General features: G+C 37.5%; 1 protein-coding gene across 5 annotated transcripts in view; it reads left to right on the top strand.

Moving 5' to 3' along the window:
- The window catches only part of arl15a (ADP-ribosylation factor-like 15a), an 82,544-nt gene that overhangs the window by 2,400 nt on the left and 58,217 nt on the right, over window positions 1-21,927 (top strand). For 2 of the 5 annotated variants that reach the window (XM_053228744.1, XM_053228743.1), the window contains exon 1: window positions 19,308-20,035. The exons of 1 other annotated variant lie outside the window; for it this stretch is intronic. In XM_053228744.1, coding sequence (XP_053084719.1) covers window positions 19,937-20,035 — 99 coding nt within the window. In that variant the 5' untranslated portion in view covers window positions 19,308-19,936. Of the gene's footprint in view, window positions 1-19,302; window positions 20,036-21,927 lie in introns of those variants that run through there. 2 more of the 5 variants (XM_053228742.1, XM_053228741.1) reach the window with 2 other exon arrangements.

A 21,927-nucleotide genomic window follows, 5' to 3' on the forward strand; every position in this document is an offset into this window, starting at 1 on the left:
GATACTAATGCTTTTGAACCCTGGAGTATCCATTCTACATTTTAGTGTTCCCATGTAACTCATCAGCTAATTAACAAGCCTGGAATGAGTTGAATTTGAGTGTTAGCAAAGGGTAGGAAACAACAAACAATGCAATATGTAGTACTTCAGGACCAGGATTGAAAATAGAGATTAAAGTCACAGTGCAGTATAGCTGAGTGGGAAGCCAGTAGCACTTTCTTTTGGATGTTCTGTCTATTTTTGACATGACCCCTTACAGCTGTTCTGATGTAAAATTTGTCCAGTGTGACAGGCTATAGAGCATGAGAAATTTTTATTTATTTATTTATTTATTTTTTTTAATGGGGCCCCTTTAACATTATTTAAATTTGCACAGCAAATACTTTACTTTACTGTAGACAGAGTTTACACCCACATTACACTTTTTTTTTAAATTGCCATTACATTCTGGTCGAAATTTTCTATCTGAATAATAACTTTGGAAGGTTGTGGTTTCCACCCCTGTAACTCTTTAGAAAAATCACAACCCAGACCCCACTTCTAGAACCATGAAAATAGATGGCACAGCATTAAATGCCTGGCATAATAGAGTATAAAAGCCCAGCATGGATTAACTGGATTAAGTGTGGATTAAAAGATGGTTTGAAGAAAGAACCATTTGGAACCTTTGATATAAAGGCGATAATTGAGGTTAATTCCCTTCACTCTAGTATAACTCTTGTTGCAGTATATGTTACAGTGTTAAGGATGGATGTAGCTCGCCTAATGTGAATTTTTACATTTACATCATATACACTCTATACACAAAAGAATTTGTTCTAGCAAATTAAGTCTTCAGTTTGTCCCTCTGGCGGAACCTCTAAAGCAGGGGTGTCCAATCTTAGCCACAAAGCGCCAGTGAGAGTGCAGGTTTTCATTCCACTCCAGCATGAGCCACACCTGATTCCACCTGTTTAATCAGTTGATCTTGGCTTTCAGTAGACTCAGGTGTGGCTTGTGCTTTGTTGGAATGAAAACCTGCGCCCACACCGGCCCTTTCTGGATACGATTAGACACCTCTGCTCTAAAGATTCGTAAAGATTCCCTATCAAATCTATCTATCTCAAAGTACCCTTGAGACCATTTTTATCAGAGCTGCAGACCATTTATTAGTAAAATACACAGGAAGCTTTGCATATGAAAGAAAGTAGGTGACGTTTGCACAGCAGTAGAAGTTTTCCCCATTAACTTAAGAGAATTCACCAGAAGTCAACCTTCAGGATCTGTTTTTTGGGAGAAGATAGTTTGTAGTTTGGGAGGAGACAGTTTTTAGTTTGGGAGGAGACAGTTTGTAGTTTGTAACCTAGTGAGCCAATATCAGAATGTATTTCTGATAGACTTCAAAACACTATTGTAAGTTACTCTGGATAAGGGCATCTGCCAAATGCCATAAATGTAAATGTAAATGTAAATAAAGAAATTTGAAGATCCCAAATTCCTTTTTATGACCAAAGAACTGTTTCACGTTTCGCCACTGTGTGGCACCATTTCATCAAATATAATCCCAACCCAAGCATGTACTCATATACAGCAGATTAGCATGGTCATTGTCTTGTCCAGAGAACAACTAAAATGAACTAAATTCTGAGAGATCTGTTTTTCTTTTATTATAGCACATCTCATAGATAGCTGCTTATTATGTCTATCTCTAGAGTAAAGTTTTAGTGCTCTTTAAACACATTACCCAATCAGTCTGGCTAAGACTAACTATAAGGAAACTACAGAAATGAGCTGTCATGAGGAACGAATGAAAAAGACGTGGACATTATTATATTGATCCAGTAATAATCTGTCCTGAAGTGCACACACTATACTGCAACCTGTTGTCCAACACTGCTAAAACACATGGGAGTACGATGACTTGCTAAACCATGTGCTTGTTCTTTTAAATACTACTTTTTATATATTTATATTTAATGTCTGCAAAAAACAAGCTAGTTTCTGTTATCATTTTCATTATAATAGCCGTAGACAATCATTCTCTCATCATCTTTTTTGTCTCTCTCTCTCTCTCTAGTTAATAAGATTAAAAAAAATGCTTGTTAAGTTGCTGAGAAACCTGCAAGCTCAAAGACTTTCCTGTGGTGGAAAACTACTGACAGTAACACTGGATTCTTCTTCTGAAGGGTTCAATAAGCATCTCCTTACAGAAAACTTCGCCATATCAATGATTAGAAGTTTATATCTTCGTTGATAACAACACGTTTTTTAAATCCATTTATTATTAGTCTTATATCATTGTGAAGTGTCTGCCTTATAAATCACGGTGAATGAGCTGTTACTATAGAAACAATAGTGTATTAGAAAGTGTTCATTAATATAAACCTGTATTTTGCCTTGCAGTCAGAATTTCTGTCAGACCTGCTTTTATATAAAATGAATCAACACCTTCTGACCAATCAGATTCGAGAATTCAACAGTACTGTGTATAAGCAGTGATACAAATATTCAGAAACCACTGTGTGATAATTAGAACAGCCACATTTAAACATGAGGACTGCAGTAAAAACTCCTCTAACCCATAAATTTGAAGAAATGATTTATACTATGCATATAGTGTGTTATTGTGTATCTGTGAATTTTTGGCACATGCTTCCACTTTGTATGCTGCCAAAGTAATAATATTACCAGTAGACTCAGCCTGACAGTAATTAAACCAGTAATACAGTCTGTACTTCTGAATGATGTACTAATGAATATCTTCTGGATGCATGTTGCCTATGATGCATGCCGCTTTATGTATCTACGCATGTGCTTTGATAATGGGTGGGCTTGGCGCTGTGGGCTCCAGTCTGGTTTGAATTTACTATTTCGTAAGCAGTGAGACTGTTTTCGAGATGTTGGATCCAAGAGGAATTGATAAAAATGAAATAACAAACAAATGAATAAGAATTCAAATCTGGTGTATAAACACCAAAGAGACCAGCAATTGGATTTTTTTTGCAGGATACAAGATTCCAGGGTCATTTATACATAATAAAGTCTTGGATGCAGAGAAACAGCCAGTGTCCTGCCAGAGGAACAGAACATTGGAACAGAAGAATATTTCAGCTAGCAACATGTTTATTACTGATATAATTAGTGGTATGCAAGTGATCATGAAACACATTCACACTATTCTCTGAATATCCACAGATGTGTCTTAGGCCACTTAGGCTAAAATTGGACTAGCAATTTTAATTACTTTAATTTTAATGTAGTATATTATGTAACCCTTTTTAAAAGTCAACTATAAATAAAAGGAGCCAGCTTTATAAGTCAGCTTAGAAAGGTCAGCTTTAAATAAAATGAGTCAACTTAAAAAAAACAGAAGTACATTTTAAATCAAAGAATCTTATCTTGAAATAAAAAAATTAACTTTAAAACAAGAAGTCAATTTTAAGTAAAAGAAATCAACTTTAAGTAAGAGAAGTGAAATTTAAATGACAAAACTTAACTTTAAGTAAAAGGAGCCAAAAGTAAATTAAAAAGTCAATTTAAAAAGAGAAGTGAATTTTAAATAAAAAGTCAGCTTTAAAAAAGATTGTTATCAGTAGACTGTCAAGTACAGTCTACTTTTAAACAGTCTACTTTAAATAAAAAAAAGTCTGAATAAGTCTTATCTTTGGTGCATGGCACTTACTGCACTTATTTTTTTACTTTGTTGATGTATGACCTCAGCAATAGAGGCCCAGGTCTGGTTTGAATACTATTATGTAATTGTTAACGTTGAACAGTATTTTCCAACCCAGTCCTCGGGGCTCTCCTCCCTACATGGTCCAGATTTTGTAGTTTAGATGTTCACACCTGAAGCAGGTGTTCACAACTTGTGCTGATTTGTCTGTTGGAAAGAAAATGCATCTCTGCATAGTCTTCCAGATGTGAGTGGGTGAAGAACATTTTTCCAATGAGAATTTCAGTCCAAGTTTAACAGTTTATTCAGCACATTGCAACCAAGACTGCTTCTTAAAGGAGGCACAATATAGAGTAGACTCTGTGGAAGGATATATCAAATTCAGCTTTATTCAACCAGAGGAATCCCTCAAACTGTTAGTAGTCAATTTAATTCTACTGAAGGGGGGGTGGGGTGGATGCACCATTGGTAATATGCTAGCTTGCTAGTCACCTAAATTAGTATTAGCTAATTTCATTGTCATTGTGACAATAGCTGTTTTTACATTTATCTATGTGTAGGTGATTCCAAGATTGACATGCTATTTAGTTCTTGTAACTCTTTATTTTTTTAATGTTCTAATTTTTTTTTCTAAAACTGAATCTAAGAGAAGATGCCTTAAACCATCTGAAAATTGGTTAACCCTCCTCATTCAAAAACAAGCGTTCAGCACAAGGGTGCTGACAATGGCTGCATTTTGCTCTTAAATGAGTAACAGGTTTCAAAGCTAGCCCAGGATTAGCAAATACACAAGATATGATTAACTAGCATATAATATCTCTAATATCTCTTATATCTATAATATCTCTGTTGTGTCAACAAAATATATCAATATCAATGAAAATAAAGAAGAAGAAAAAAGGATTGTGAGAATGTCCTTTTCTTCTTCCCGTGATCATCAAGAAATTTGGATGATACAACTTCCTGTTGAATAAAAATGTACATTTTTCATCATTTATAATGGATGTCTACAAAGAAAAATATGTTTTAAGCATCAGATGGATTTACAAATGAGCAGTTTATGACTTTAGAAACTTTTGATTGATTATTAATTATTACTGGTTAAATATTGTCTAAGCCTGGCTTTACACTGTATGACAAGTGATCTTACTGCTGCTTACACTTCAAGATTTGAGCTCTGAATGCAACAGCAGAGATTGGATGATCAAATACTCATTGTGTACAAATGCCTCATGAAGTAGGTGTTTATACTGGCTGAGCACTGACTCCAGAGAGAAATAGACATAGGCCTAGGCCTAGGAAAACCTTCTCTAATGAAGACAACACTTAGGGCACAACAGTGTCTGCCACCAGAGCTGTAGAACAGTAGACATGTAGTTGACCATACACATATACAACACTTGTTGTATAGCACAGACAACTACACATATCTGCTCTTTATTCCCAATATAGTCCATACTGTTGCTGCCATCTATCTTTTATATCCTTTATATTATATTTTTATATTTTTCCTTTTTCTACTTGTATACAAGTAAATTCTGGTTCATGTAATTTCTATTTTTATGTCACGGACAGTGATAAAAAGCATTTCACTGCATATCGTAGTGTGTTTGGTTGTGTGTAAAATTTGAATTTGAATTGTTGTCACCTTATACATGTGCTCATGAACACTACTGAAGAGCTTTGAAGTCAGGCAAAACTAGCGTGAGGATAATCCATTGATTATCAACTGACAGCAGCTATTCATAAGGTAATGGATCTAGGTAACTGCCTCTAGTTCTACTCCAGATGCAGCAGGAATGTTCTGATTTGCAGTAATTCCTTATGTATGTCCACAACTCTTACATCCTGAATCCATGTTTCCTCTGGCAATATGGAATGTGTTTGGGAGCACAAACACATGGAGTTGTCCCTTCCTGCATATGGATCAGGTGTGTTAGATCATGGAAATACAAAAATGCAGGGATGTTGGCCTGTTTAACAAATTCTTTTGAATTTCTTGTAACACATTACAGTCAGCAATGTGGGCTGTCTGGAATGTTCCGCTCATACAGAATTTTATAATGAAAGGAAACAAATTTTTTTCTAATGACTTATCGAGATCTCATTTGTTTTTGTTACTGAATTCTGTTTGCAAGATTTCTCACTGTCCATCTCACACTACAGAGGAGTTCTAATAAAGATAAAGTAAGACATGATTAGCTCTGCGTCTGTCCTAGCGTCTACTGCAGCTTTAGGAGAAGATTGTTCAGTCAGGTTTTTTTTTTTTTTTTTAATGCATATATTATGCAGGTTCGGATGCTTTCCACATAGGGGGAGTTTAGAAGTGAAGGAAAAATAGCCTTCTCTTTATAAACTCAGTATTATAGATTTGAGAGTGGTTCCCAGGCTCTGTGACACATATGATCTAATATACTACTATGTCCTCAGATAGTATGACATGACATTCCTCGTGTCAACAGACAGCAGGTTTTTTCCCAGCCTTCACAGAGGTGTGGTTAAATGTTGGTTTTGGCACTTAAGAACCTTTTGTCTCACAGTGTAGTTCAAATCCCCCGATCCCCTAGTATAGGAAAAACATGTAGGGCTGAAGGCTCACCCCTCAGGCAGCATGCTGGTTTCATCCCAAATTGGTTGTATGGATGACTGGAATAGTTGTGGACATGTAAACATTTTACATTGACCCAGCAGCTTTTGTGGCATTATTGAATGCTTGATTCTCATTTAGTCTGAAGGTATTGATTTATTTCCTATCACAGCAGCTCTGATGGTAGTTCCAACAGCAAGGTTTATATTAATTTGCGCTTTCTAATATGATATCATTCCTGTAGTACACAGGGCATTGTATGGCTCCATGTTCCATCTAAATGGATTAACAAACCTGTGGGATTGTTGCCGTGGTAAAGCTTTCTGTGAGGAGACATTTATTTAGCATTATTGGAGAGATTCTTCAGTGTCAGCCCAAGAAAGTTTCAGGACAGATGTCTTTGCACTCTGCAGTTTCTCAGTAAGAGGACAAGCTGCATTGTTTTTCTCTTTTTAACTTCAAGACAGAAAAAAGAGAGGCTGGTGAGGGAGTGACTGTTTACAGCTGTTAGAATGTAATTGATAACATGAACTGACTTGTTCTGTGGGTGATGCACATCATTAAATGTAATTATAAATGGAATGAAAAGTATGATGTGTCGTACTTTAATGAATAAAAAAAGATTATATTGTTGGCAAATTGTTGTGGTATTTCAGGGTGTGCTGTTATTGGAAAGGAATCAACTTCAGGATTTTTTTATTCCTATTTCTGTCATGTTTTATTACTTACTTCATATACAGTGGTATGGGTTGATTTTGGGAGATATACTAGAAATGCTGTATACTGGGGTATTTGGACATATTGGTGGTAAATTTGCATTACTTTCCATAGTAGTAATAAGGCATGAGTAATAAAAATCCTTATATCCTTAAATGCTTTTAAAAATCCTTATATCCTTAAATGAGATCAGTGAAATACACCATGTTAGTCTAATTTTTAGACACAGACCTTAAGAGCACCGAAATGTATACTCAGCATTAAGTAGTTAATAGTAGACTTCATTAGAAGTTTAAACAGGTCTGTGTGTATATGAAGTAGGAAAGCAGTTTAAAATGTCGTGTTAGATGAATACTAGTAATTGCAACCAACTAATCCAGTCACAAACAAAACAGTCACATCCTGATTTGCTAAGATCCCAAATAAAGAGTACTAAGATCCACAAAATTGCCTTTTTATTTTGCTCATTTAAAAGGTGAAAAACTTCATATGCAATGTTTAGAATTCTTGAGTTTACACATGCAGGCCTTTACGAAATCAGGCCTTGATATCTCAAGAAAAGTGGAGAAAGAAATGAGGCAATATTGTCACTTGGTATTAAAACCAGAAATAGTGGACATGTTAAATCTGGTAACAATTACGAGAGCAACTCTAAATAATATAGTGATAAACTGTTACAAAAAACCGACTAAGCATATTTTGTGTGCTGTGGTGGTAGCCATCTTCTGAGGTACCCTGACACATGGAACCAAAACTAGTGATGGACTTTACAGTATAGATCATGCATATTATACTGAGTAACATTTAGATATATTTTTATCCGAATTTGTGATTACTCACAAAATGTTTGGAAATTGTATTAGGAAAACATTAACAGGTGCAAAGGGTGTCAAAGATGTTTAGTAGCATTGAGAACCATGGCAATGAGTTCTCATTAGCCTTGTGGTCTTTGAAACATGCACAGACATCAGATGTCTCACAGGGAGGTGAAAGGCTCTCATTACCATCATTGAAACAATGCTGAAATTCATTGTCATGCATTTTTGCCTAATTGACTATTTTGGTGTGGGGTCCCTTGGATGGGTTCAACCTTTACCCTACCATGGGGGTCAGGATGGGGACTAAGTGGGCATTCAGCTGCACCCAGCAAGAACCTTCCGGAGGTTCTTTGATGGAAAAAGACCATTTGGAGCTTAGAGACCACAATGGCTGCCATTATGGATCCTTCCCTCCTGAAGGTGATTTTGTATTCGGATTGAAAATAGCCACAGTGAGAGAGATGTATAGAGGATGTTTGTTAAATATTCCAACAGTATAGTGTGTGGGGTGTGTTTTTTGTGGTGTGGCAATGAAGGGTGAAGGGGGACGGCTGGAACCTGCCAGCACATGAAGGGGCTATAGCTATTTGCATAATAAACTGTTGACACAAACTCCCTCTAATGAAGGCCTATTCAAGTTGCCGAACTCTGTACAATGAAGTTCCTGGGAATAAGCATGCTCTTGTATTGCAAAGGTTAACATGTTGGGTATATTGGCTGCCTTTGAAATTTGATGAAGAAGCATGTTAGAAATTGTTGGCCCTTTTTTCCCACAGGCAAGATATGTGGTTGGCTAACTACATTGGCCTAATATGTGTTTATGCTAGGTTTATCAGTTAACGTTGAGAAATGTCAAAGTGACATGGTAATTAATTATGTCTTGAATGATCATGGCAGACTTTTAGCTTTAATTAGTTTGAGTGATAATGCACATAAAGAAATCAAATTAGTTAGGAGGGGCTGTTTGGTTTGATATGAATGGTTTGATATGAATGTGTTTATAAAGAAAAAATTTCCATACTTCATTTCTGGAAAATTCGATTGGAACAAGATTTGTGAAAGAAAAATTTGGCCTCAGAGCCACAGAACTGATGGTCTGTAAAAAAAACTGTGATGCATGATATAGTGGGTACCCTATATCATATTTTGATTTCAGGGTACCCCGCACCCTGTTGGCCTTCTTACATTCATTCATTCAAAAGGAGGCCCTCAGGCTTTGATCCTCTATGTTGGTGCGCAAAATATCTTTTTGTCTACTTTATGTGTTGAAAACCAAAATTTTGGCCGCCTTATGCTAATATGCTCAAACTAATCATCCTTTCCAGTGATGACATTTATATTCCGTAAAGCATACTTCTCTAGACTCCTGTTTCACCCCCATTGCTCTTCTCTTGCTCCCTATAAGGTAGCTTTTGAGTATAAATGTTGCCGTGGGATGAAAGGGGAAGAAACATGAAAACACCCCCCAACCCTTAATCCTGGTTCTTGTACATTGTTAACACGGTGACGGAGTTAAATTTGTTCCGGCATAATCTTGAGATGGATAAATGTTTACTCTTTATTTCTCTAGGGAAGACAATGTGGGTCCTGATATTCTCTCAAAGGCTCTGCAGGACGTGCTGTTCAGATCATATTTCTCATGTCGCCATTTCTTTCTCTCCTGACCAATTATGCAGAAGGACAGGATTACCCAACATTTGTGTGAGAATGAGTGCCAACAAAAACATTTCACAGTAGGTTAACCATCCTTTGTTTTGCTGTCAGATTGGAAAAAGAGTCAAAGTAGTACGGAAGTAAAGACTTTCTTGGGGCTATTTTAGTTAACCTGGGAGTAATTATTACAGGGAGCACGAAACCATGGTACAAAGGTTAATAAGTACAGAAAATTCTCAGTGTGGCTGGAGATAAACTTTTGGACAGTAACCTGCTTGAGAGATGGTATGAATGGGACCCAGAGGGCCATGTGGTGAATGGTGGAGCTGCCAATATTCTTGGACCCATCACTGACATGCCTCACTTAAACCCTTCTGGACAGACTCAATGTGCTCTTTGAGTGACATTTTCCAGCCCCTCTTAACATCAGTTTGAATATAAGGCCTAAAATTAGTTTTACATCCTGCTCATCCTGAGTACATCTCTAGTGCTAATATATAAGTGACCTCTTTTCCCTGAGCTACAGAAAACTAGCTTTTAAAAATCAGTATTTATCAAAAATAGAATTAAGGATGAACTTGGGTTATTCAGTTCTGGAATGTCCAGAGTAAAGTATATTGTGTAGGAGAGTCATTGAAGGAACTTACCCTTCACAATGGCAATGGAATTGGCCCACTTTGTTCAGTCTGTGAACTGTGCAGCTTACTGCTTATTGCTATATCCAGATGGTCATGGTGAGGGAACAAACAGTTCCCCCTGCTGTAGGATCTCTCAATAGGCCGTCTAGACCAGCCATTCCAGACAGATACAGCCTCCCATCAAATTAGTGTTTGTCAGATTTATGATAATGGTTTGCAACTGCCTACCCATTGGTGACATCAAGATTTACAGCTGCACCCCCCTCTTGCACTATTTGGGGGTCTGATCACCTCCCCACACCCTTCAGTGGCCCCGGGGGCTACAGCCAAACAAAACGACCCTGGAAAAAACAACTTTCTGGGGAGACTGAGCTAACCAAGGTAGGTCATACATAGGGTTTGATAATCCTCCATGACAAGGCTGAAATTTGTGGAACATGGGCCGTGTCTGGTACTGCTCCTGTTTTTGGGTAAAGGGGTGAGGAAGCTATGATGAGGGACTCGAGGGGGAGTTGCAGACGCCTGTGTATGTGGATTACTGGGGCTCTTTCATGTGGCTAGCCAGTGGTAACCTGATCTAGGCATGGGGACTCGGTGGGAATCACCTTTTGACTGATACTCCAGTCCATTCTTAGTCCAAATGTTTTTCCAAGGCTGCTCTTAAGCTCTGATCTTACCTCTGACAGATGTGCAGCTATTACTATGATTTTAGGAAAAAGGTCACAGCCAATTATTTATAACAGCCAACACTATTTCATATTATTACCCTATAAGTAGTATCCTCAGGATGCAGCTTAACTCTATGCTCACCTAAAGCATTAGAAATCATGGCTATTTCTTAGAAAGGAAGCATAATTAACCAGAATTGAGGTGTCTGACAGAACTACTAATAGTGAGTACTATATTTTGTTTTGGAAGAAGACCATTCTCCTTGTGTCCATATGGGTTTCTTCTGGGTCCTCTGGTTTTCATCCCACTTCTCTGTCCATAACACTACTGGCAATTGTCAGTACTGTATAGTAAATTCTGGCTTTCATGTTGCTGGTCTTTCTATTCTTGCTGAAGTGGTGACATTTCAGCATGGACATAACTAAATGCTGAGTTTCCTCCCTTGAGATGCTTTGCCAGGCCTTTGCTGCAGCCGCCTTCAGTTGTTGCTTGCTTGTGGGCCTTTCTGCCTTCAGTTTTGCCTTCAGTAAATGAAATGCATGCTCAATTGGGTTGAGGTCATCTGACATTTAAGAACATTTTATTTCTTTGCCTTAAGAAGTCCTTGGGTTGCTTTCACGGTATGTTTTGGATCATGAGCCCTTCCTTTCCTTCTCCATACTTTTCTCTTCCCATCTTTCTGGTACGAGTTAATTTTGCATCAGAACTGGTCAGGCTTTTTTTAGAGGCCTTTAGCAAAGTCTAATCTGGCCTTTCAGTTCTTGAGTGTTACCATTGGTTTACACCTTGAGGTAAACCATCTGTATTTATATTCATGAAGGCGTCTCTTGATCATAGACTTTGACAATGGTAAGCCTATCTCCTCAAGAGTGTTCTTGACTTGGCTATATGTTGTGGAGGGGTTTTTCTTCAACAAGGAAAGAATTCTGAGATCATCCACTTTAGTTTTCTTCCATGGTCTTTCAGGTCTTTTGTTGTTGCTGAGCTCACCAGTGCATTTCTTCTGTTTGGAATCAATTCCAGACCTTTTATCTCCTTAATTTGTCATGAAATAAGGAGGAAACAGGCCACACCTGGCCATGAAACTGCTTATTAGTCAATTGCCCAATTACTTTTGAGCCTCTGAAAATGGAGGGACTCCAGTTAAAAATGGCTATAATTCCTAAACAGTTAGATCAATATTTTTGTTAAACCCCTTGAATTAAAGCTGAAAGTCTACACTTCAATCACATCTTGATTGCTTCATTTCAAATCTATTGTGGTGGTGTACAGAGGCAAAATTACGAAAATTGTGTTGCTGTCCAAATACTTGGACCTGACTGTATATCGATAACAAACATTTTAAATATAACGTGACATCCTGTCTTTTTGCACTCCATTCATGTCAAAAATATAGAATATATACACTGAGCGGACACTTAACAACAGAACTATAGATCATTCCATCTCTCTAATTTCACTGAGCAGTCAGGAAGAATGACCGATGCCACAAAGGCTCTATTTGGTCAGCATTCCATTTACATGGGAACTATGGAAATCGTTTAGTGCTATTTTTTTATTTTGTTTTATTTCTGTACAATGCTACAGTGTTATTATCCCAAAATATCTACTATTCTTGAACAAATCAAAGGCTGGTCTGATCATTTTAGTCATAGCAGGATAGTAATTTCTGTGATTTTTACAAGCAGAGTTTGCCTTTTCCATTGGAGAGCACTTTGCCTACTGCTACACACCATAATTGTGGACATCTACACCAATTTGTGGGCATCTACACCAATTTTCTTTGTGGACATCTACACCAAACAAACAAAAAATGATCAATCATGAAATGATGTGTGCAAACAAATAATATATTCACATGCCTTCATACTGTTTTTACTGGGAGCCCATTAGAAGGAAATAAAGATCCCACAAGCTAATGTAATGGGTTATTTTAACAGATATAGTTAATGCTCTCAGTAATGACCGATGCACTTTACATTTTATACAGAGCAATATATAAAAAGTATATATCAATATCTTAGAGAAAGTGTGGTGTTCTCTAAATAAATGTCTGATACTCTCAGCAAGTGTAATGCAAACACAGTGTAATGGGTTTGTTGGGGAAAAAAAAGCATGCTAGCACCTTCCTTTTCCCAAGTAAATTTATAGCCTTTTGGATGCAAGAGGGTTATCATGATGGAGCCATGCAAATATTTAATCGTCCTGAAAAAATAAAAATACTATGTAGTCAAGTGGCAATCTCTTTCTTTCTTTCTTTCTTTCTAACAACTTGTAGACCCAATGTTCTGTAAAAATATCACCCCTATTCCATATTTGTAGCTAAAATATACACTTTGAAAAACTTAAAAGAAATTCCTGGGGTTTGGTAGATCTCCCTTACTGATGCATCTATCACTGTGAAAATAATTTGAATTTTTATTGTTTTGTCTGTTTTACTAGATAAAGTTTCCAATACTGAGTTGAGCTTGATATTTGGAAAGATAGCTAGGGGGTGCTGTGGCCTAACATAGTGACGCGTACTGTTGCTGTGGCTGTCTGGACCTACAGCATGGCCTCACACAAACACATGGGTCACAAGCCTGAAAACAGACTCAGGGAATTGGCTGTGGTACAGGGATTCCCACAGAGACAATGGCAAGCATGACTGTAAGTTCACAATATCTGACAAGGATCAAGATTTTGTAATCTTTTAACAATACTTTTAAATTGGATACTTCTTAACTTCTTATATTTTTTGGATACACGGAAAACATCTGTGTTGGACGCTGACACAAAGTGAGAAAGAGAATGTCTAACAGCTCTGTGTGTGAAAAAAAAAAAAAACCTTTCTTACAAATATCAGAAGACTTCAATGGATTCTGCCTGAGCAGGGTTTGCACAACAGGCATGACAGTTGAGTAACCAGTCTGTGGTTGGTATGGCGACAACAAAGGGTGGACACAACAGTCTCGCCAGCATTTATTTTTCATCCTCTCTAAATGTGGCATGCCACCTCCCTGGCACAAACTCCACTATACCAGGCCCTATCTAGCTGCATCTGCCCCCTGTAAGGCTGTCAGTCCTCTGTCTAAGCCACAAACATCAATATGAAGGGTGGGGAAAAGATGAATGAAGGTCTCCCCACCACCACCACCACCCCCCATTCTCGACCGAGACGGCAGCAGCTTCTCACTATGGATTGCTGTGCAGTCGGGGGCAGTGTTATGACTGGTGTGTGTTACACACGTATCAGTTAGCACTATTGCTGCTTTGCTCCATCTGGACACCCATATAAAGGACTGTCATTTCAAAGGTCACTGGAGAGCCATGCAGACAAGTGTTGCTAGTGGTCGTCTGGGCAGGGAAGGGTCACGGCTGGAAAGAGTGTGCTCAGTGAGGGAATGCCAGGTCTATGCTGGCTCGCCTGGGTCCTCCCTGCTGTCTGTGTTGCTGTGTCTGCGACTATTCTCTGCTCCCCTCCCCCCAGCCTTGCTTCTTCAATCCCGCTGGCTTCTCCTTTAATCGTCCAGAAAAACAACCGAAAACAAAAACTGCCTGAAAAACCTTGGAAAGGCACCTTATGATGATTACTGCGCAGAAACAGATGATGTGTATTTGATATTTGTTTGGGTATTGATTATGCACTTGTATTTATGCTCATTCTTCTGCACTATAGCAGCAATAGTCTCATTGGACACTTTTCCAGACACATTAAATCTGGTCCTAGTCAAATATCTAATGGAACTTTAGTCTAATTAGTTTAATTAATGTTTGTGAAAGTACAGCCAGTGCATTACGTCATAGGCAAATAGATTTCCTTGAAGGATAATTATTTAAATACATATGACACATTTAGTTAATAAAAACTTGAAGGAGAATCCCTTTAGGAAGTGAGAACCCCCTGATTAGACAAAGGACCTTTACAGAACCTTTTCCACCCCAGGATTACATACCACACTCTTAACATTATTCCAGAGAAGGACAAGTTAACGTCAGTAACTATAATTGTTAACTATTTTCCACAACAAGAATTTTTCCACATAATGGTAACATTTGTGGTGGGAAATTTCTTTTAGCTGGTTAAAGAGACTTTATTCAAATGGTTCTTTAGGGAACAAAAGACAACTCTTTTAAGACCTCACTCTAAAGAACTTCTAGCATATTTAGTTTTAAGAGTGTAGTGTAGAAAAGTAACTGCAATTTGTTCAAAAGATTAGGACAATTAGGATTAGGATTATTGGTATTGAGAATTTATTTTGAGAGCAAATGATTTCATACACATTCATTTGCAATAATAGCTATAAACATTTATTACATGCTTATAACTGTATGTTCAAATACAAATGTGTTTTGCCTTTAAGAACATCCTTTTTTGTTGTAAATATTTATTACCGTCCTACTGAACATACTCATTTTTAAGAATGCCATTTATATACAATATACCTACTTTTGCATTCATTTCCATTACAAATAAATAAATAATTAAAATTTAAAGAATTAAAATTTCCAATCATTTACCATAGTTTGTTGTAAGTAGGGTACTTACTTTAGGTGAACTGAGCTAACACTATTTCCCAACTAGTAAACTGTCATTACACCTTACCATACACAGTATAATGAGCTTGTTCTATTACATTTACATCTATTACATTACCGTTTCTATAGTAACAGCTAATACACATGGACTTGTATGGCGGACACTCCACATAATTTAAGCCTAATAATTCAAGGATTAAGAAATGTGTTGTTATTTAACAAAACATATTGTTGATATGGTGAAGCTTTCTGGGATATTTGTTTTTTAAGTTTAATTTAATTTAATTTAATTTATTTTATGTACTTATTTTGCACATTATACTGGATGTTATTGTACTCATTACACTACTGCACTTACTATTCTTCACACTGTTTACGAATTATGCTGCTTCTCACTATAACACTGCACCTTATTAAACATTTGATTTACGTTGTTATTCATAGTGTTTTAATATGTTTGATGCTTGCATTTTGATATAGCTTATTTGCACTACATGCTGTATTGTGTCCTGTATTGTTCCGTCTGTAACCAGGTTGGCTGAAATGAGTGAGAATCTAAATGCACTTGGCCAATAAAGCTATCTTGTATCTTGTATTTATGGAAGGAGTCTCCAGTGTCAGCACTTTGAAACAGCCTGAGGTAAAGCTGCTCCTTTAAATCAAAGGACCTTCCCGTGGCAGCAGACGCTGCACTATTTCTGTCTCATTTACTTCAAGAGAAAGTAAGGGATAACAACATGGCCCATTCTGTAATATTCCTTACTTATACCACAGCGTGGTTGAAGTCTCGAATCTGAGTTAATTGATAACAGCTAGCTCTGACAGTAGTTCTAATTCTCATTCTCGTAGTAGCTCATTCTAATACTTTATTGTTTCTATAGTAACAATTTATTTTCTATCGTAACAATTTAATTTAAAGACTTGTACAGCAAACCCTTCACATAATCTAAGGCTAATAATAAACAAATTTAAACATGGTATTATGTAACAAAGAAAAACGTATGGTGAAGCTTTCGGTTAGGAGACGTTTATGCAACCTTTCTGGAAGGAGTCTCCAGTGTCAGCACATTGTAACAGTCAGTAGATTTCCAGACAGAGGACTGAGGGCTTTGCATTAGCTTTGCATTGTCTTATTAGCTTCAACAGAGAGAGATAATAGAGACTAGTGAAGGAATGACTGTTTACAGCTGCTATAATGTAAGTGATTATAGGGACTAATGTTTCCTGGACGTTTCCTAACATTAAATGTAAATATAAACTAATAAATAAAAGTTTGAATAAAAGTTCAACATGTCGTTAAATAGTAAATTAAATATAATTTATATGTAATTATTGGCAAATGAGTGTTGTACAGTATGCCAGTGCTTTGTAACAGTCAATAAGTTTTCTGCCATGGGAGTCTACAGTATAGTGGAAATTGTGCTTTGTGGTTTCTTGGTAACATGACAAGCTGTGTTTATAATTTAAGTGACAACAGGAACTGTCATGGATATTCCACAACATTAAATGTATGTATAAAAGTCCACTTTGTGTGTTGGGCCTCACTCCACCCCATGGCTGATTATTTTCCCATAACAGCCCACGCATGGTACAATATTTTCATTAGTATAGATTTCGTAATTTTGTTTTGATTCTTGAATACACAAATCACAGATGAACTGCATATGATTATAGAAAGTAATAAAAATGAAACATGTTTTCCATACTGTGGGCTGTGAGTTTTTGCCACAGTCCCAGGCACCTTCATATTTATTGGTCGTTATTTACAAAGTCCCAGATCGTTCTCATTAAATGAGCATACGCAGGCATGCCACCAATGTTCAGCAGGGGGTGACATGCAATTATGTCTTGGATTTCTGATATACTTATGTCTCCAGATCTGTGAAAGATGAGCTCATTTAATGTGAGTTGATTTAAGCGGTGGCTGTGTGTTGCCAAGTCTTGTGCTGCCTACCAAATGGTATTCTTTGCTCACATCTGTCTTTAAGAAATACATACTTATAAGCCATGCTAGTCTGATTATGTAACTGTTTAATGATATTAGGATATTAGTCATTGTTTGTGTGCCACAATAGGATTAATAATAAGGCAAATGCTTTCCAACACTGATCATAAGTGGAATTAATTCTTAGCCTTACACAAGGATGGGGAATGACATTAAATAATAAGTGGAACAAGGTTGTTTTTCTAATATTTTCAATTTCCCAGTAGATTATTGAGATTATTGAGATGATGGAAACATCATTGGCTCCCTTCTTGAGAGCAGGGGCCCAAGAATGCAATTGTCAAAGCAAAGACAAAGCCCCAGCGAAGGGTTAGCGAGATATTTGAAAGGGGATGGCAACACTGCCTCCACACAAACCCTTAGCTCTGTTTCTGCGGTCTCAGAGGGCAAATGAGTGAAATGTGAGCCATGTTCGTCTGTGTGGTGCTGCTCTCTCATTTGCTCCCTTGTTTATTGGCTCTAAAAATATAAGACTGTCCTCTAAAATAGAGCTTCTTATTGACAGACAGCTCAGCAGAATGAGCAGTTAGGCCGTCTATCCTCAGGACAGCCTCCCCACTGGCGTATGCTCCCCAGTCTCCGAGGATTAAGCCTCTTGCTTACACCATGCCAACAGTCTTCCTAAAGTGGTCACCATGACTGGTGATGACCACTCATCTCCAGATCCAGTGCAGTGCAAACACATTCCTTTTCTCCTGAGAGAATTTAGCCGGCTACCCCTTTTTTCCACATTGTGAAGGGCAGACAAGGTTCCCCACACTCCACTGAGGGCTCCATTCAGGAGAAGTTGGCAGGCGAATGAGTTGTTTTTGCAGCGGGGCATTGTTCTGTGTTGGTTCGATCAGGTTTGAAGATTCAGTATTGCGGCATTGCTGAGTGGATTTGGCCCGGCTGTATTCCCTCATCTGCCGCGGCGAGGTCTAGTGCCTTTAGATCTTTGTTTTCCTGCCAGAACCTGGACCTCAGCCAGATCTCCTAATTACATCAACCGTTGATGTCTTGACGTCTTTTTGCTTTAAATTGAGACTTGGGTTATGGGCTTATCTTGTGCTTTTTAACAGAACATTTTTTCCTCTAAAAACATATCACAGCAGTGTTATTGCTGATATCAGCTTGAAATATGTACATACCCAAACCTCCTAATTTAATTAAGTATAACTACTTAGCTTTTACTTCTGCTCCAACATCAGTGAGGTAATGTCTTGATGTCCTTTCAGACAAAATATTGCAGCCAAGACACTTTTACTTTGAGGGTAAGAAGCACTAATAAACCTCTGTTAACTACAATATTTTTGACTTCAATTTTCCAAACTGTAATTAGTGCATGACTACTTTTCAATCTTGCATATATCCCATATCACTGATACTACATCAACCACCCTAAAGGGTTCTTCTGTTTGTCTGTCTAGGTCAACCATTAAAGTTTTATGTAGAAGCGTACAACAGTGTTTCCAAAATGGCTCCAATTAGAACCGCATTAGAAAGATGGAACCCTTATCCATCCAAATATACCTTATGGAATTCTTTTTACAAAGACTGTAGACGGCATGTAACAGTAAATTTCCAGAATGGGCTTATACACAATTATATATTATATTATTACTTTCTGTAAGTAAGGTATAAAACATGATGGTGCATGCTGTTACACGAAAATAATCAGCGATGGGGTGGTGTGATGCATTACCACCACAAAGTTAATTTTTTATTTTCCAGCAATCGCATACCACGATGTTTTTATTCCTCTCATACCACAGCAATTTATTAATGATTTGTTAGTAAACAACATTTTATCATATTTTTTATCTGTTTATAGTTACATGTAGTTATGTTGTGGAACAAGTTCCTGTTTTCACTGAAATTAGAAAACTGCATACGATCATTCCCTCACCAGCCTCTTTTTTCTCTCTCTCTTGAAATTAATAAGATATAAAAACCCAGTTGGTTATGTTGCAGAGAAACCGAAAAGTCGTCCGTCCTAAAGACTTTCCCATGCTGGAAAACTTAAAGTTACCTGTTTTCATTGAGAAAATGGATGAATTTGTGTCTTTTCATTCACATAAAGTCAGAAAAAACCAGGAAATTTCAAATTATGTTGTTTTTTTTCTGACCTCAAAGAGGATTACAACAGTGTCAAGGCACTGCTGAATGCCTTGAAGTATGATGAGTATGGCTGGGAGGTCATCAGAGACTTCAAAATGATGGCATCCCTGATGGGTCTCCAAGGAGGTTTTACCAAGCGTCCCTGCTATCTTTGTTTTTGGGACAGCAGGGACACCAAGGCGCACTGCCAAAGGCAGGACTAGCCACAGAGGACAATGTCAAAATGCGGAGTTTGCTGTGGGGAGGAACAATGTCAAGTGAGAGCCATTGGTGGACCCCCGGAAGGTGCTGCCACTGCACATCAAATTGGGAAACAATCTGTCACAACTCTAGATAAGGAGTCAGCAGCCTTCAACTACCTTCAAGACTTCTTCCCTAAGCTGTCTGAGGCAAAAGTCAAAGCCAGTGTCTTCATCAGACCACAGATAAAGAAGATCCTGGAGTGCAAGGAATTCCCCAAGAAACTCACTAGGAAGGAGAAAGCAGCCTGGAACAGCTTTGTCACAGTGGTTCAGGGATTCCTGAGCAATCACAAAGCCAAAAACTATGTGGAGCTCTTTGAGAATCGGGTGAAGAACTATGGCACAACAGGCTGCAGGATGTCTCTCAATGTCCATATACTTGAAGCTCATCTTGATAAATGCAAAGAGAACATGGGAGTGTACTCAGAGGGGCAAGGTGAGTGCTTCCACCAGGATATACTAGACTTTGAATGCTGCTACCAAGGACAGTATAACGAGAACATGATGGGAGACTACATTTGGGAGCTGCTTCCTGAAAGTGATTTACAATGTAATCGTAAATCTTGAAAAACTACTTACTTCTAAATCTTTTCTGGTCATTTCTGTACAAATTTAGTACAAATACGTGTTAAGTTTGATTAATTTTTTTTTCTGACTTTATGTGAACAAAAAGATGTGAATTCGCTCATTTATCAATGAAAATAGGTACATTTCAAAATACCAATATCCTGGTCACAGAAGCAAAGTTTGAGGTGATTAATAACCATTTTCTATACTTTTGAGGCAAAAAAATTTTTTTTTTCATAAATAACACACACATAAACAAATTTATGTTTGTGTTATTTATGAATAGGACAGACTTTATCTCTGAATGAATAGTACAGACAAACTCTGCCCAGAAATGCTGACCACCTTGGCAGGCTCCAACTGAAACATTGAGGTTGTGATGATTATTTAAAATGTTTATAATAACAGTATTGTGCATATTTATTACTGTGGTTTGTCTTTACTCATAATGGTCTTCAAACCTCATATCTTTAAAGCCCCATTCGACTCTTCAGAAGTTTTTAAAGCTAACTGGGGGAGACTGCTTTCAGAGTATTTATGTAACCATGTGCTCAGCTAGTATGTGGTTGTTGTCTGATGACCTGGTCATGAAAGGTCAGAGTTCCAGGACTTGGTTTAAGCGACTGCTGTGAATATATCATCTGCTTTTGTGCACTGTAAGTGAAGGGACATTTGTGGGGGTGCGAATGGGGTGAATTCAATGTTAGTATCTCTGGTCGCAAGACCTCCCGGCACTTACAGAACCAGATGTCCAGGTCGCTGTGTGACAAAGCAGAAGCATGTGCTCCTTTCTGACTGATCACGTGTGGTGTATTTGCTATGTGAGCCTGTGAAAGTGATTAGTGCTTTTTAGGGAGAAAGATTACCAAAAGACAATCACATGTTGTTTGTATTGATAATATGTTGTTGTAAGAGCTCTTGTTTAAGCCTTGGTGAAATGTATATGAATTACAGTTCTTGATGTAAAAATATATAGAGTACTTGTGTTATATAACTACTCTTTTTTTCTAAATGCCTAACTCGAACTAGTCTGTTAGATATCTCTCTTTAGTTTTGGATCTTCACATAATGATCTCATTCATGGTTCACACTACGTTTGCCTCTTAATGTCTCCCAGCAGGCTTCCAGTCAGAGATAGTGATTCATAAACTGACAGGACTGTCACCAGCCACCAGGACCCCTCTCTCTCTTTCACTCTCTGTATGTGTCAAACAAATAGACATTTAGACATTTTGTCTCCTAAACAACCTGTTAGCTTGTCTAGTTACTAAACCTTAAGATAAAGTGAAAAATATAAAAAAAATTAGTTTTAACCCTCAAGACATTTAGTTAAACCTAGTATGCTAGATTTCGCTGATATTTTTTCATTATCACAAGTAAGAAAAATGGTCTAATAAAAATGTTCACATCTCCTTTTTCTGAACTTATTTCAAGTAGATTTTAAGTAGCATTTGGATCCTTCCACTTTCAATATTGGATGTCATGCATCTACACAAAATAACCCACAGTATTGAAGTAGGAGGAAATTAAATATAGTTTGCCAAAATAACTCTCAACATGAAGCTACCACAACCATGCTTTACTTTGGGATTTGTGTTCTCAGGGTGATGAGCAGTTGTTGGGATTCTACCATATGTAGAGCTCTGTTCCAAGGCCAGAAAAGTCAAATTTTGTTCTCATCAGACCAGAGAATGTTTCCCACATATTTGCTGAGTCTCCAACATGGCTTTTAAAAAACTCCAAATGGGATTTCATATGGCT

This window comes from Pangasianodon hypophthalmus, chromosome 24 (genome assembly GCF_027358585.1).
Source record: "Pangasianodon hypophthalmus isolate fPanHyp1 chromosome 24, fPanHyp1.pri, whole genome shotgun sequence".
Taxonomy (NCBI): domain Eukaryota; kingdom Metazoa; phylum Chordata; class Actinopteri; order Siluriformes; family Pangasiidae; genus Pangasianodon; species Pangasianodon hypophthalmus.